This window comes from Mus musculus, chromosome 8 (assembly GCF_000001635.26).
Source record: "Mus musculus strain C57BL/6J chromosome 8, GRCm38.p6 C57BL/6J".
Taxonomy (NCBI): Eukaryota; Metazoa; Chordata; class Mammalia; order Rodentia; family Muridae; genus Mus; species Mus musculus.
The window spans coordinates 46,078,559-46,095,603 of NC_000074.6; the positions used below are offsets into that span (position 1 = coordinate 46,078,559).

At 42.7% G+C, this 17,045-nt stretch overlaps 1 protein-coding gene across 4 annotated transcripts in view; it reads right to left on the reverse strand.

Moving 5' to 3' along the window:
* Positions 1–17,045, reverse strand: part of Snx25 (sorting nexin 25) — a 119,181-nt gene that overhangs the window by 45,298 nt on the left and 56,838 nt on the right. For all 4 annotated transcript variants that reach the window (NM_001372343.1, NM_001372342.1, NM_207213.3 and 1 more), the window contains one exon: positions 1,664–1,734. In NM_001372343.1, coding sequence (NP_001359272.1) covers positions 1,664–1,734 — 71 coding nt within the window. The remainder of the gene's footprint in view (positions 1–1,663; positions 1,735–17,045) is intronic.

Genomic DNA, 17,045 nt, shown 5'->3' on the forward strand with positions numbered 1-17,045 from the left:
AACGAGAATAAGGAACACAACCAATCTCCTTACAAGTTCCATCATCACAGGTTTTAAAGGCAAGACTTCCTCCTCTTTCAGAGTAAAGGCCGAGTCTCTCCAGCACAGCAAAGCCCTTTGTAAGCTCACGCCTGGCTGTTTTCCTGCAGCCTGTCTCTTTCCATCAACAGCAGCTTCCTCAAACAGACCTCCGAGCTCCATGTCCTCTGCTCAGAGGGCACTCTCAAGTCCCTGGTCAATGCCCACAGCTGACCCTGAGGCCTTTCGTGCTACTGCTGAAGTTAAAACCAGCCTCTGCTCTAGCTAGATCCCCTACCACCCGACTTACCCTCCACACAGACACACTGCTCTCCAAAGCACGGACCCGCTCTTCGGATATTTGCAGCTTTTAGCGTTTGACTTCCCAGCTAGGTGAGAGACTTGCTTCCCTTCTGAACTGTTATCACCGAGGGGTACTCAGCAAAACTTTCACTATGGATGTGTGGTCTTCCTTAGGGGCTGAGGTCAGGAACCTGTGCACTTCCTCATCTGCACTTTCCTGCTTCCTTTACACAGCACTCCTACATTCTGTGAGTGACTGGAGGGAACAAGTCCAAGTATGCAAGCCAAGCTTCTTGTTCTTTTAGCACACTGCTACCTGGCAGGGATTTGAGCAGATCTGGGGGGTTTTCAGAAGTCCACTCTTCCAGATGAAAATGAGGTTTCCCTGTGTAGAGCAAATTCTGGGCTGTAGGTATGAACATGTCCTCCAACTGCACAACTGGGGGAAATGTGGGCGCAGCAGGCAAGCTATAAGGAGCTGAAAGCCATCCTCCTAACCCATCCCTTCCCAGGTTAAGCTCCGGTAGAACCTACTTCATCTGAAGATAAACATACAGGCAAAATGATGGAGCACACATATCTGCTCTTCAAAAACCTAAAACACAGTATAAAAAGAGAAAAATCTTACCAATCCACTTACCTGATAAACAAGACCACATGAACCAAGAAAACACTAACCTACTGGGATCACTGGACACACAATGGGGTGGTGGTGTGGACTTGCAATCCCATCACTATCAGAGCAAAGGCAGGTGGGTCCTGGGGCCATGCTGGCCAACCAGTCAGCATACTTGGTAAGTTCCAGGACAGGTAAAAGCCCTATCTACCTTTACCATGCCTTGAAATGCAGAAAGCACCTACTGATGCTCAAATGTGTCCTCTAACCTCAACAGGAATATGCACATACACACACACACACACACACATGAACACACACATAGAAAGAAAGTACACATATTTGTCAGGATAAGATTAATTTTACTTTCTTTAATGATACTAGACCTGTGGGTCTCAATCCCTTTGAGGGTTGAATGACCCTTTTACAAGGGTTGCATATCAGGCATCCAGCATATCAGATATTTATATTCATTAACAGTAGCAAAATTACATATGAAGCAGTACCAAAAATAATTTTATGTTTGAGGGTCACCACAACATGAGGAACTGTACTTAAGGGGTGCAGCATTAGGAAGGTTGAGAACCAATGTATCAGAGCATTGTTTTAATAGATTTAAAGTTTTTAGATATAAGTCAGCCCAATGTTCCACACTCGACAGGAGCCGACTCGGGCAGACTGAGGGCCTTTCACACACGCACTGGGAGAAAACAAACCGCTTCTTACCCTTGTGTCTCTTCAGCTGGGGAAAGCTGCTGATTGTAGTTGCTTGGATTATCTCCACTACAATTTGATACCTGATTTTAAAAGAGAGAAAGAAACTGTTCAATAGGAAGAAAATGCTATTTTCAGCAACACCTTTAGACTCTGTTTTTGCTAAACAAACAGCACAGGAGCTATGAGGCCCCAGGATTTACCAAAACAATCCTAATGGGCAGAACACCTAGAAAAGATCAGGCACTATACCACACACTAATCATCTCTGAGGCCCTAATGGAAGAGTCACTCTATTCTGACAGAGATCATTACTACCTGCCCCATGACTGAAAAACTTCCAAGATCACATACAACTTTTAAGGTTGTGTTAAACTCTTCTATTCCTTCCCCAGTAACTAGAGACAATTGGTTTTATTTCTTAAATTTTCATTTCCTAATAAGATGATACTAGTTACATGTAGCTATTAAGTTTAAAATCTTTAGGATTTGGGCTGTAGCTGTGATGGAGCTTTTGTATCACATGGACAAGCCGCATATTCTATCCCATGTGTGTGTGTGTATGTGTGTATATACAATCATATATAATTATATCTTCATTATACATGATATATGATATTCATATATTTTATATATTATATAATATATTAATGAAATATAGTATTAATTATATATTATATATGTATGTATGTGTGTATGCATGTATATATGTGTGTGTGTATACATACACACACACACACACACACACACACACACACACACACACACACATATATATATATATATCTTCAGCCACACTTGCAGTGTGAGCTGGAGTTCCCAGGAGAGAGAAACTTCCTTAAGTGCAGGTGGCCTTCTGAGGCTCTAATCCTCCAGCCCCACTGCCACTGTCCTGCCGTGTTTCTTCATTACTTCTCAGAAGACTCTTCCAGACCTTTAATGGTAGGACATCTGCTGGGGAACTCTGGCATGGATATTTTCCTGAATCTGCCTGGCACTTCTAATGCTGGGAGAGTCAAGAGCCATTAGCTTAGAACACAGGGTACAAGTGAGAGGGCCTCACACAGGGAAAATAACGAAATGTTCCCATGTTAGGTGACAGGTGCAAGCCTATGGTTGTGGTTATTTTGAATAAATTTAATTTGGTTTTAGAAATAAAGTCATTGTAGTTGCTTTATTTTTTGCTGTTATTGTTGTTGTTCTTCTTCTACTACTACTTCTTCTTCATCTTCTTTCTTGTTTCTTTCTTGTTTAACAAGGTCTCACTATGTAGTCCAGTCTGTCCTGGAACTTATTATGTAGACTAGGCTGACTTGAACTCACAGAGAGTCACTGGTCTCTGCCTCCTGAGTGACAGGCTTAAAGTTGTGCACCACCACATCTGGCTTAGAAATGCAGTTTTGAGAATCACTCAGTGGTTACTAGGTACTTCCTTAACCAAAATGAACTGTCTTTAGCTTCTATTTACAATTTTGTTTAGAATTTTCCCACAATAACACTATTTAGCATTAGTTCTTACTTTAAACACTAACTCTGCCCAAGCCTGGCAGTGCAGATCCTAGCATCTGGGAGGGTCACATGTTTGAGGCTAGTTTGGACTACAAGGTGAGAAGTGGGCCAGTCTGGGAAGTTTGGTGAGACCCTGTCTCAAAATGGAAAACAGTCAAGAAGACTGGTGACAGTGCTCAGTGACAGAGCACATGTATGACACTCACAGGCCCATTTTATATCAAACAACAAACCAGTGACTGGCTTTTAGAGTAAAAATCATATAATGTTCTTCAGCTTTTCAACCAAAATCAAAGGAACACACACATTCATCAAAATTAAAGCTCTTTACAGATTCCTCACAAATTTGCACCTTTTCTATTTCTTTGGTTACACAATATAAATACTGATGTCTGTCGTTCACCATGGCAAGTTCTCAGTGGACAAGTTCACAGAGCAGCCCTGGGTACATTTTATCTTTGCCTCTCTAGATTTCAGTCCTGTGTGAAGCCAGGATGCAATTGGACATAGGACCATGAGGCACTTCCATCCTTCAGGGACCATAAAGCCACATTCTAAAGAAGAGATGTGGAGCTTAAGTCTCCAGTGACATTCCTAAGCCATCAAATCAGTCCCACACTGACCGTCTCAAGGTGTTTCCTGCATTGGTGTTGGGGGAAGCAGGCAAAACATATTTTAAAAAAACTAATTATGAGTCACTATGCATGAACCTGTCTCATGGCCCAATGTCATCCCAACTGGAAGGCTCTTTGAGAACTCCATACACATAGAAACTATCTCTAGGCTGATTATATATATTCAGGCTGTTTTCCAAGTTGAAGCCTTCCTAGGAACATTACAGATAACAGTTTTCTAGTGGAATTGCCATTTGCACATAACAGCAAAGCACAAAAATGGCTCCTCATGTGATTTGTTCTCCAAGTTGCTAGATGGATAAGGAAGTAGCTTAAGAATTGTCTACTACTCCCTAACCATGGTCTTCATTTAATCTGGCTTTTAGGTTTACTGCTGGAACACACCGACTTATCACTCAACTCCAGAGTGTGCCTACAAACCCCTCCCCGCATGCTACGATCCGGATGTCTGAAGTAACCTCAGTGTCCACCCATACAGTGCTTCTAATCTGAAGGGAAACGTAAGGAAATGATTTAACAAACTGGATCCCCCAAGCTGCTTAAAAACAAACAAACAAACAAACACAAAACAAAAAGAAAACCAAAAACCCTAAACTATCGTTTATGTGTTTATTGTAGGGAGCTCTATACAAAAAAGAACAGAAATAATCAAAAGTGCTGTCAACAAAAATTTCTTTTTCCTATGCTGCAGACACACACAAATGAACACAGTATGGTTGGTCTCTGCTTCAGGACACTCTGGGGATACACCTGACTCAAGGAAAAGCATTCAGCCAGCAGTATTTATAATTGAAAAATGCACGCAAATAAATGTCTATAAGACCTTACTTAATTCTTAAAATGCAGGTGATACGTGTATTTACAACTGCAGACTTCATACTGTGTGAATGAATCTGATTGCTACAATGCTATTGGAATGACAGGAGGGCAGCTGTATTAAAATGGTACAACTGTGAGTCATGTGAAAACTTTTCTAAACAGCTGCTGTCTCCAGCTTCGCCCTGTTCCTGATGTCCCTAAGCTTGTGTCTCTGTGTCTGCACTGGCGCCACACTGTCTGAGAGCCCTGCTCTGTCTGAGGAAGCAAGTCTCTCAGTAAGCATCCATCTCGAGCCCCTCTGATTTGCCCTCTGCACATCTTTAAAAAGCACTCCTTCTGCTGTCACCCCACTTCTCCTCACCTTGGGTCACTGCACTGGCTCACCCGTCCACTCTTCTCTCACCCAAACCCACCTGAGCACCTCTATGGAACCCCCCCCCCCACTTTCACCCTGCCCTTCCTCTCTCAGGATGTCCTCGAAGGTAACCCACACCCCAGCTGCCATCCCCTCTACCAGGATCCGTTCTCCCACCAACCCAGCTGCTCTTTGCCCACAATAGAAACACAGACCCAGCCAGGACAACTTCTGTGCCATTCTCCACACTAGTTTCTCCTGGCTCTTGCTCTGTGTCCTCTCAGAAGCCAATCTCCCAGGAGGAAGCTCTACTGAATTAGAGGTAACAAACCTCATGCCTTCCCTCATGTCTTACTTCTCTCAAATCCTAGCTCACTTCTGCCTGACAACAGGATCTGGTCATTTACTATTTTACACTGCTGGTTTAAAGACTCCACTTCCTCAGAGTGTTAGGGACAAACAAATAAAAATGGTGTCTAGTCATTGTGTGTCCTGTCATGGAAGTCTGAAGATTGGCACATTTTTGAGCCCGAGAGTTTATGGTGGCTCTGTCTATGAGAAGAATGGGGTGCTTTTTTTTCTTGGCATGTAGTTAATTATAAGCCCCGGGTTGTGCCTGCTCTTCTCCTCTTGTGCCAGGTTGGTATTAAGCACACAGTAGGGATTCAATACATATTAATGGGCTAGACTAGGAACATATTTAATGTCTCTAGCATTTAATGGGTACACCTAATATTCTGAACAATTTGTGCTTCTCATGTTCTTAGTGATTCATGCTTTGAGACAAGTGTGTCAGGGATGGGACTGCCACGCCAGCAAGCCTGACAACCTGAGTCTGATCCCTGGGACACACATATGGAGGCAAAGAACTGCGTCCTCCCCTAAGTTGTCCGCTGACTCCACAGATGCCCTGGGACATGGGCACATGCATGCCACACAATAAATAAACATAGTAAAAAAATTTAAAACTTTAGTTAAAAACAAGTTCCATAACCCAAACTCAACGACTTCCCAACTCCAGCAGTTACCCTTCCTACAGTCTCTTCTGTCACACAAAGACACATCATTTGCTCCTGAGTAGCCACCTCTCCTCTCTCTAATTTTAAGCACTAAATCTGACTGAATAGACTGAGAGCAGGCTGTCAATTATGAACTCTTCCCCCTGAACTGAAACACTTAAAATGCAGTGAGCTTCAAAGCAACATAAAGATTATCACACGTCTTCTAGCAACTGATCACAACAGGTCTGGAGTGTTAGGAAGTTGACTTTAAAGTTGCCTACACACCAAATGAAATCTCATCAGCCTGTCCCTCTCTGTTCCATTTCTCTCCCCGTACCACTCCTCTCCCTGCTCTGTGAGTGTGTATGATTGTGTGTGAGTTAGTGAGTGTATATGAGTGTGTGTGTGAGTGTGTGAGTATATGAGTGTGTGAATGTATATGAGTGTGTGTGAGAGTGTGAGTATGTATGAGTATGTGTGAGTGTGTGTATGTGAGTGTGAGAGTGTGTGAGTGTGTATGAGTGTATATGAGTGTGTGTGAGTGTGTATGAGTGTGTGTGAGTATGTGAGTGTGAGAGTGTGTATGAGTGTGTGTGTGAGTATATGAGTGTATATGAGTGTGTGTGAGAGTGTGTATGAGTGTATGTGTGTGTGTGAGTGTATGTGTGTGTGTGTGTGAATGTGTGTGCATAATTCATTTATTAAGCCCACTTTATACAGACTTTAAAGAATCATTAGTTTTGAGTTTTCTGGGCATACTCATGCTGGAAAGTTTTGGGGCAACAGAAGATGGAATAAAACCTTAGCTTGGGGTATATAGTTTGATAAAGAGTTTGAAATACTATTATATATTAAAACTACCAAGGATATAGCCAGATATGGTGGCGCACACCTCTAGTCTCAGCACTGGGGGGGACAGAGACAGGTGGATCTCTGGGAGTTTTAGGCCAGCCTCATCGACATAGTGTGTTTTAAGCCACTCAGCGAGAATCAGTCTCAAAAATAAGTAAGTAAATATTTAAATAATAAATAAAATTAGCAAAGATGGAAAATATTTAAGAAAATCAAAACATTTTAAAAGAGATGTTTTCAGAATTGCCAAAAAACTAGGAAAAACATGTTTGAGGTTATGAGAAAGAGATCCATGGTGACTTAACTCAGATAAACTGATGCTCTGATTAGGGCTAGATAAGATTTTTAATGTACCCATCCTTCTCCCTAATTAAAGTATTTGGTCCTGATGCCCCAGACTCTCTAACCCTGAGTCTAACAGGATCAGGTTTATTCACTGAGGTCTCTGACCACACGAGGCTAGAGAAAGCATGCCAGGAGCACTGTGGACAGCCTGGGTAAGAGCTCAGTCCTGTACAGTAAGGGAAGCCAGATACAATCTGTTATGTGCATAAACCCCTTTGCTGAAGCTCCTCATCTCAATTATAAATTGAGGGTGCTTCTGTATATAGAACTGACTCAGACCCCAGTCAAAGCCAGGGCATGCCTTCCCGCTGATACAACTCTAATCACGTTTCTGATAGTCTGAACTTTAGAGAGAGAGAAAAAAAATCTCAGTGATTAAGAAAACTCAAGAAGTGGGGATCATAATGACATTTTGCAGCTACAATGTGTGCAGGGGAGAAATTCTGCTTGCTGTTATCTTGGTAGATGGCTCTAGAGTCTGATAAATGGCTGGACAGACTTCATTTTCTCAATGTGAGCCAGTCATTACTTTCTCTAAAATGACGTGTGTTCACTGAAGATGAGAAACACATAGCTCACATAGCTCTCCGTCTCCCTCAGCTCACATCTGGCAAACCTTCTCCATACTTAGTGCTTTCTTGGCTTCATAAGGCTTTATAAGACATATGAATTCAGAGGTCCTTTTTAAAAAATCAATTTAAGGCTAATTTTAGGACTAGAGAGATGGCTCAGTGATTAGCAGTGCTTACAGAAGAGCTGGATGTGATTCCCAGCATCTATGTCTCGCAGCTTACAACCGCCTGTAACTGCAGCTCCAAGGGAGTCCAACACTGTGTTCCTACCTATGATCTATTCATATACATGCATGCGTATACACACACATAAATACACATGAATAAAAGCACTATGTACAATAACCCTTTCTCCCTTGAACAAGTATACTTAAGGTGGAAGTTAATATTCATGGAAGATGCCATTATTTAAATATTCCAATTCTGTCTCATTAGTAATACACAATTAGATGTACCAATTTTAAAAAAACTAATCCTCTATTGTTAAGTGTTTTGATTATTTCAAACTTCTCTATTAAAAATAAAACTACAAGACAAAAACAAAACAAAACAAAACCCAAAACTTTCAGAAAAAAATCTTTCCATAAACTCATGATTATTCTCTTAGGATAAATTATGCATAGTGATTAGATTTAAAAGTATGCACTTTTTCACATTAATAAAATGACACTACAGAAGAATGTATACATCTGCCACAGACATGGATTGCCTTATGACACCCTTGCCAACAGCTGATGCCATCAAATATTTAGTATTCAACATTATTATAAGCAAAGAAATGCTGTGCCCTTTACTTCCTTTGTCTTCGAGTACTGCTGAGAATAGCGGGGTCTGCAGCTCTGCACAAGGCAGCTATCAGTAGGACTGGGCACCATGTCTGGGGCACAGGCTAAAGAGACTTTAAGTTAGAATTTAGAGGGAAAGACAAGTTTTCTGCTAAAGGGGTCTCAATCCTGTGCAAAAGGCGACTCTACAAAAGATAAAACATGCTTACCCCTTCTTCACTTATTGTGCACAGAGAAAATGGCTTCTTCAGCTACCTTCAAGGAAGCCAGACTGTTGCTGTCTATGTGGTCTCTCCGAGTGCTCCCTGTGTTTCTGAAGCTTACGACTGTTATCGCTGCTCATGTATGTAGTATGCATGCAGTATCACAGTCTTGAAGATTTGTTTTTAATTTGATTATTTATTTATATTTCAAATGTTATCCCCCTTCCCAGTTTCCCCTCCTCAAACCCCATCCTGTCCATCTCCCCTCCACCGTGATTCTATGAGAGTGCTTCCCCACTACCCACCCACTCCCACCTCACCTCCCTAGCATTCCCCTATACTGGGGCATCAAGCCTTCACAGGACCAAGAGCCTCCCCTCCCACTGATGCCAGCTAAGGCCATCCTCTGCTACATATACAGCAGGAGCCATGGGTCCCTCCATGTGTACTCCCTGCTTGGTGGTTTAGTCCATGGGAGCTCTGGGGCATCTGGTTGGTTGATTTTGTTGTTCTTCCTATGGGATTGCAACCCCCTTCATGTCCTTCTTCCATTGGGGACCCCGTGCTCAGTCTGATGGTTGGCTGCGAGTATCCCCATTTGTATTGATCAAGCTCTGGTAGAGCCTCTCAGGGGACAGCTATACCAGGATTCTGTCAGAAAGAGCTTCTTAGCATCAGCAATAGTATCTGGGTTTGGTGTCTGCAGATGGGATGGATACTAGGTGGGGCAGTCTCTGGATGGCCTTTCCTTCAGTCTCTGTTCTACTCTTTGACCTGCATTTCCTTTAGACAGGAGCAATTCTGGGTTAAAATTTTTGAAATGGGTAGGTGGCCCCATCCCTCAACTGGGGGCGATGCCTATCCCCTGGATAGTCTCTACAGGTTCTCCCTCACCTTTGTTGGGTATTTCAGCTAATGCCATCCCTGTTGGTTCCTGGAACTTTCTAGTGGCTGTCCCCCGTTCCCCCCATGCTTGGCTTCCACTGGTGTCCTCTACAGTTTAAGACACTAACAGAAGGAACTGTGTTCTGAACACTATATGTTTCTACTTTATAGAAAATGAAAAGATTTTCAAAGCATATTTTCCTAAGAAATCTCATATCTTCCTGTGGTTTCTTAAGACTAAATTTATACTCATTCATTCTTTTTGTAAAAAATGTTACAAATTCACCATTCTGGTTTTTCATTTTCCTGCCACCCACACTAGTCTTCCGCTTGGCACATTATGTTTGCTTATTAATTTCTAACAAGCTCTGTTGGTCTGTCTTGAGCTATGCACAGTCTCTTCTTATATGTGTCTTTACAAGTAATCTTACTGTATTACTCAAAATTCACACTATATTTTGAGAATCATTGTTCAAAAACAGTATGTTCAAATACTTTATGTTCTTCACAAAAGCATGTAGTTTAAATAATTTAATACATTATCTTCATATATGAATGCCAAACTGTGGTTAAAATCTGAAATAATCCCAAAGACTCACAATCAGAGTACTTGGTGGACCCCAGACTGTGGCACTATTTTGAAGGTGTTGGAGCCTTAGAAGTGAGACCCTGGACTGCAGAATTAGGTCACTGGGTGTGGGTCTCTCAACTGTATCTCCAGCTCTGGAACCAGCCAGTACCCCTGTTCCCTGGGTCACCAAAATGTAAACAGCTCTGTCACAAGCTCCAGACATCAGAAATGGAGATGACATGATACAACCCCTCAAACAATGAGCCAGAGGAAATCTCTTCTCCCTTACGTTGTTTCTCTCAAGTGTTTTTTCTTTAATCATGATTCAAAAGTACCTAACACAAGCACCAAAAACAATTCAGAGAATAAAAAACAGAACACTCTCCTAGCATACAAAGAGAAAATGGCAGTTCTATTCTATCATAAACTCTGACTTCAGAAGTGAGGCATTCATTATGCCCTAGCACATTAGTGACGAAAACACCACCTGAATCTCAGTGTGCAGTAGATAAATAGTTTTTCCTTCTCTAAGACAATCTTCCATCCCCATAAATTTAAGTTTTCTCCATACAAACTGCTTCAATCTCCACTTGCTCTTTAAATAAGAGTCCAGAAATAAGTCTAGACCGGAAAACCAAAAGCCTAAAGACTCCTGAACCAGCAGTCAGTGATGACACGGCAGCGATGAGCTGCTCTGACTTCACTGCTGAGGATGCTCTGGCATCTACTGCCGTCCTAACAGCAGGTCAGGGGACCACTAAAAGGACCAGCCCCAGGGAAGACTGAGTGATCCAGGACGGGGAGCCTTGTCACTAATGCTTTCTATCTACCTGCTAGCAAGTCACCAGGCTTGAATATGGAATTTAAAGTCAGGCAGACCCTAGCGCCACTTACTGACAGCATGATCTTGGCTGAGATGGATAGATCACTTTACTTCCGGATACCATGGAATGGGAACAATATTACCTAATGTACATGGTTCTACCCCCCAGGTAAGATGATGATTACAGGGAGCACAGCACTGTGCTGACTCACATGGTAGACAGTGGGCAGATGCTAGATTAAACAGCAAAGCTTCTCCCTTTGTGAGCATTTGTTTGAAATATCTTTAAGTTTGGCAAATGTCCAGTTCTGAAAAGTGGTATTGTTCCAATGCTATCATAAGAAATAGCTCTTCTATCTCACTGAATTATCAGCATATGATATGGTAGCACAAACAGCTAATTGCTTATACCATATCCATTCTTTATTCCTTAGTAATAACACCCCCCCCATTAAAAAATTTGGGTCTATGGCTATGCAACATATGATACTTTAGCCGAATATACATAATATACACAGAAATGTGATATAGTAGATTCCAGAAGTTTAAGAAACACCCTAGGCAAACATGTCCCACCCTCCATCCTTGCCTTTCACCTGTCCCTGGAAGTAGGATGTGGTGGCTGTAACTCTGGACAGCCACCTGATATGGGAAAGCACTGGCTTGGGATGAGGCTGAGAGCCATGGCAGGTGGAGCCCTATAGCATTCCCAAATGCCTCTTAGACAATTTAACTTTTAAGAAGTAGATACTGCCCTTGGTGACAACAGATAAACTTAGAAGACACTGTGCTAAAATGAAATACAGCAAACACAAACACTGCATGACCTGCCTTATGAAGTGAAACAGTAAAGTCAAAGTCGGGCTAGAAGATGGCTCCGTGGGTAAAATGTCTGTTTTGCAAGCCAACTGCTAAGCTTCAGGTCCAGTAACTGTGCTAGTTAGCATAGGTATGGCCCCCATGTGTGTCTGAATGCTTGGCCCACAGGGAGTAGCATTATTAGGAGTTGTGGCCTTGTTGGAATAGGTGTAGTCTTGTTGGAGAAAATGTGTCATTGTGGGGGAGAGCTTTGAGGTCTCCAGTGCTCAAGCGACATACAGATATAATCTCCTCCTTGCTGTCTGAAGATAAAGATGTAGAATTTTCAGCTCCTTCTCCAGCACCATGTCTGCCTGGATGCTCCCAAGCTTCCCACCATGATGATAATAGACTGAACCTCTGAAACTGTAAGCCAGACCCAATTAAATGTTCTCTTTTGAGACTTGCCTTTGTCATTGTGTCTCTTAATTAAGACAATGGGAGACCCTGTCTCGGGTAAGAAGAAGACACCCAAGTTAAGCTCTGGCCTCCATAACACACATGCATTTGTGTGTACATGTGCACACATACACCATACTCACAAAAGCAGAGGTGAAAACAGTGCCTCTTAGGGATGAGGATGCAGGAGAACTGGGTGCAGTCAAATCATGCAAGAACCCAGTTATATTAGGTAAGCAAGTTGTGGAGTGCTAAGGTACAACATGTGACATTAACACTGTATTACAGACTCAACTCTGAGTTCTTGACACACACAAAAAAATACCCATGGTAACAATGTGAAGGGATGGATGTTAGTGAGCTTGTGGTGACACTCACTTCATAACTTAGCATGCTAATTAATTACACTGTATACCTTCACATTCAGAAATGTTATCTGTCAAGTGTACCATAAAGCTGGAAAGCAACACTATACTTTGAAAGTCATCATCATTTGGTTGGGTTTCTTGGATTTCAAGTTGAATCTAATCCTACCTAGTAATAACTTATTCGTGTTGTTAAACTAGTAACTCTCAGTGTGTTCCATCACAATAAATATGATAAAAAGAAGACATGTCCAGACAATATTGTTCTGACTGGTTTTCTGTCAAATTGACACAAGCCAGAGTCATCAGAGAGGAGGGAGCCTCAATTGAGAAACATGCCTCCATTAAGATCAGGCTGTAGGCAAGCCTGCAGGGCATTTTTCTTAATTAATGGCTGATGAGGGAGGGCCTTGCTCATTTCGGGTGGTATCATCCCTGGGAGTGGTCCTGAGTTCTATAAAAAAACCAGATGAGCGGCAGGACCCCCAGGAAAGATAGAACACCAACACACGCATAAAAATTTCAAACCAGAATTTGTCCTCTGTAAAAGAAATGCAGAGACAAAGATGGAAAAGAAAAGGAAGGAAGGATCAACCAATAACTGGCCCAACTTGAAGCTCATCCTATGAGCAAGCACCAATCCCTGACACTAGTAATGATACTCTGGTATGCTTGCAGAAAGGAGCCTAGCATAACTGTCCTCTGAGAGGCTCTACCCGGCAGTGGACTGAAACAGATGCAGTTACCCACAGCCAAACACTAGACAGAGGTGGGAGACACCCATGGAAGAGTTGGAGGAAGGAATAAAGGCCCTGAAGGGAATGGGAACCCTAAGAAGACCAGCACAGACAACAAATCTGGACCCTTGGGAGCTCTCAGAGTCTGAGGTACCAACCAAAGAACATGAGCTGGAACATGGCCCCAGGGAACCTATGTAACAGCCAGGCAGCTCAGTCTTCATGGCTGCCTTGTCTGGCTTCAGTAGGAAAGGAGGCACCTAATGTGGCAGAGACTTGATGTGCCAGGGTTGGGGACACCCAGGGCCCCTCTCAGAGGAGAAGGGGAGGGGGAGGTAACTCTGTGAGGGAGGGGCTGGGAGGGGGAGCAGCATTTGGGATGTTAATTAATTAATTTTATAAAACAGGCTGAGCAAGCCAGTAACCAGTACCCCTCCATGACCTCTGCATCGGCTCCTGCCTCCAGGTTCCTGCTCTGCTTGAGTTCCTGTCCTGACTTCCATTCATGACAAATTGTGATGTGGAAGTACAAGCCAAGTAAACCCTTTCCTCCCCAAGTTGCTTTGGTCATGGTGCTTCATCACCGCAGCAATGGCCCTAACTAAGACAAATATGCACCTTGACAGAGCTGTCACATACCCAAACTGTTTTCAAAGAGTTGGAGTACACTGAGTCACATACTATGACATCTAGCCAAAACTTCATATTTGGCAGCATGTGGGAAAATATGCTATGTAAAAAGAGATTATCAATATGAGTTGTGGTCACTGGGGAGCTTTCTAAAATACTCATGTCCCATTCCTCTCCGTTATGGGTTAAATGGGAAATAGCCAATAAGACTCATGTGGCTTGGTCTCCAGATGATGGTGCTGTGGAGCATCACCAATGGGCTAATGTAGCGGTGAGTCACTAGGAGATGGGACTTGGTTGGAGAAGTAGGTCACCAGGGTCATGTTGCTGAAGAGCAGATCGTGTCCCTGCCCTCTGCTCACTGTTTGCTGTCTGCCATGAAATCAGCTTTGCTCTGCCACACACTCTGGGCCAGATGCTCTGCTGCATCAGGCATGGCTGGAAGCAACAAAGCCAAAGGACCACTGACTAAAACAGGAGCAAAACAAAGCTTTCCTCCTTTACATTGCTTATTTCGGGTATTGCTCTGTCCCAGTGACAAGAGTCAAACCAATTACACAAATTCCTGGCATAAAGCCTGGGTATCTGCACTCTTCTGTTGAGGAACAAACATTTCATTAGAGCACATTCTACAAATTCCCTGGAGAATTACCAATGCAGAGAGCACTGGGTGCTGCCCAGGTGCACAATCTGCCCTTTCCTTTGCTGAAGGTTCTTTAAGGGCAGAGCCTCTCACTTCTCCCTTACGTATACTTGGATTCCAGTTTATCTTCAAAATACAGGACGATTCAGTTGCTTCCCTGGTATGGTCCTGATTGTTGAGGTTCGCTAATGACTACACGTGCATTATTCTGAGCTCTAGTTTGGTTCCTGGACTCTGGCATCTCACCCCTGACAGCAGCAGTGGGAAACCAATGCATTTGTTTCCTCGTATCCTGCGGCTGAGATGCTGTTCACAAACTTGGTTCCTATAGTTCGCAGAACTGATCATCACTTGTAGAAAACTACGAAGAGTTCACAGTCTCAGCCCAGTCTGACCACAGCATCAGCGCTTCAGATTCCTGGACCCTCAAGGACTCAAGGACATGGAAAGGAAGCAGCTCTAAGGACAGAGGGTTAGTAAAGCTCACACGGGCCTGGGAGACAGCCAGCGCTAGAAGTTACTAGTTCAGAGCACTGGAAAGAAGTGTTTCTAGCTCTAATAACTTCATAAGAATATCCTAATAACACCCTGAAAGCATCATATACTGACACAGAAAATAACCAAATAATCCTCAAGCTATAAATACCATTCTCAAAGGGTTTATTTCATCTTTTAAATGCATTCAGCCTAAAAGAATCAAATGACTTTATTTCCTTTAGAAAATATGCATCATTTCCCAGATATGTGATATATAAAACTAAACGATTTCATCAGCTACTGAGCCTAAATAGAGTGCACTCCCTGCCTGCGGCAGGGTTCTTTAGTCTGCATGAGAGTAGTTTTTATACAGTGGCCTAAACACTAATAAAGTCAGACAGCAGAGAGCTCTAATGTACCAGAAAGATAGCTGAAGAGTTGCAATTATGATCAAAGAGAGCAGCTCCATTAGGGTTTGCCGGTCAGTAAGTCCCAGCACTGGCAACTAGACAAGCATCTTATCAACAGCGATTAGGACAGCCGGCAACAGTGAGCAGACCGGTTCCTTAACTGTTACATCAAATGGTAATTAACCAAGTAGGAAGATTATGTGTATAACATTATGCACATCTTGAAGCAAAGGGAGAGGTCACTGCTCTGACAGTCATCCGGGGGTCTTTGCAGATCAGTTGTACAAGACGCAGAGAATAGAGGTTACTCACTGCTCTGTTCCTAAGATAAGCTTAATTCCTCATAGATAGAAGCTACCCTGGCATATCTCAGACAGGACTGACTGAAATCAGTCCTGTCTGAGATATGCCTGTCAGCTCTGTGCAACAAAGCCCAGACAGCTACGTCATGGTGCCAGAAGGTGCCTTGGGATACTGGGTATTTTCACAGATGTTCTAAAGGTAACTCTTGATGCAAACAACTATCATTAAGAAAAATGCCTGCAACGGTGTTTTCTCCCATCATTCTTTGCCAAGCTTGCTGAAGAGACTAGAAACTATTCTGGATTCCCATGCCCCCACAGTGGATATACCAGTCTTCAAGAAAAAAAAATATACAAACTGGGAGTGGGTGGGTAGGGGAGCAGGGTGGGGAGAGGGTATAGGGGACTTTCAGAATAGCATTTGAAATGTAAATGAAGAAAATATCTAATAAAAATTGAAAAGATTCCAGGACAGCCAGGGCTACACAGAGAAACCCTGTCTCGAAAAACCAAAAAAAAAAAAAAAAAAAAAATTGAAAAGAGAGAAAAAAAGAATACAAAACAAAACAATTTTAAATTAATTTTTGATTATTATTCAAAATAGTTTTCTCTGTGACATTTTCATGCATATATCTTTAATGTGAGTATGTTAGGTATATGTTCATCTATATACATGTTCATACATATGGGAGCATACATGTACATGTCTTCAAGTGGAGGCCCGAGGTTAATGTCAGGGTTTTTCTCAATTGCTCCCCATGTTATACACTGAGGTGGGGTCTCTCCCTAACCCCAAGGCTCGTCATTGTGGCTAACCTGACCGTCCTGCTTGCTTAACAATTCCCAGCCTCTGCTCTCTGCATGCTGCCACTGGAGACTTCAGCTCAGCTGCCATGGCCACCCAGGTGCAACCTGTGATTCCCACATGTGAAGACTAAGCATCTCACTCACGGAACCTTTCCCTAGCCCTTTGTGTACCACTATTATCTGCCCCCAAGGTTATCATCTGTGGTAGACTTTTGGAGGTCACTTATGTATACTGTCATATCATCTGCCAATAGCAACACTTTGACTTCCTCCTTTCCAGTTTGTATCCCCTTGATCACTTTAGTTGTCTTACTGTTCTAGATAGGACTTCAAGTACTACACTGAATAGATATGGGGAGAGTGGACATCCTTCTCTTGTCCCTGACTGTACTGAAATTTCTTTGTATCCCT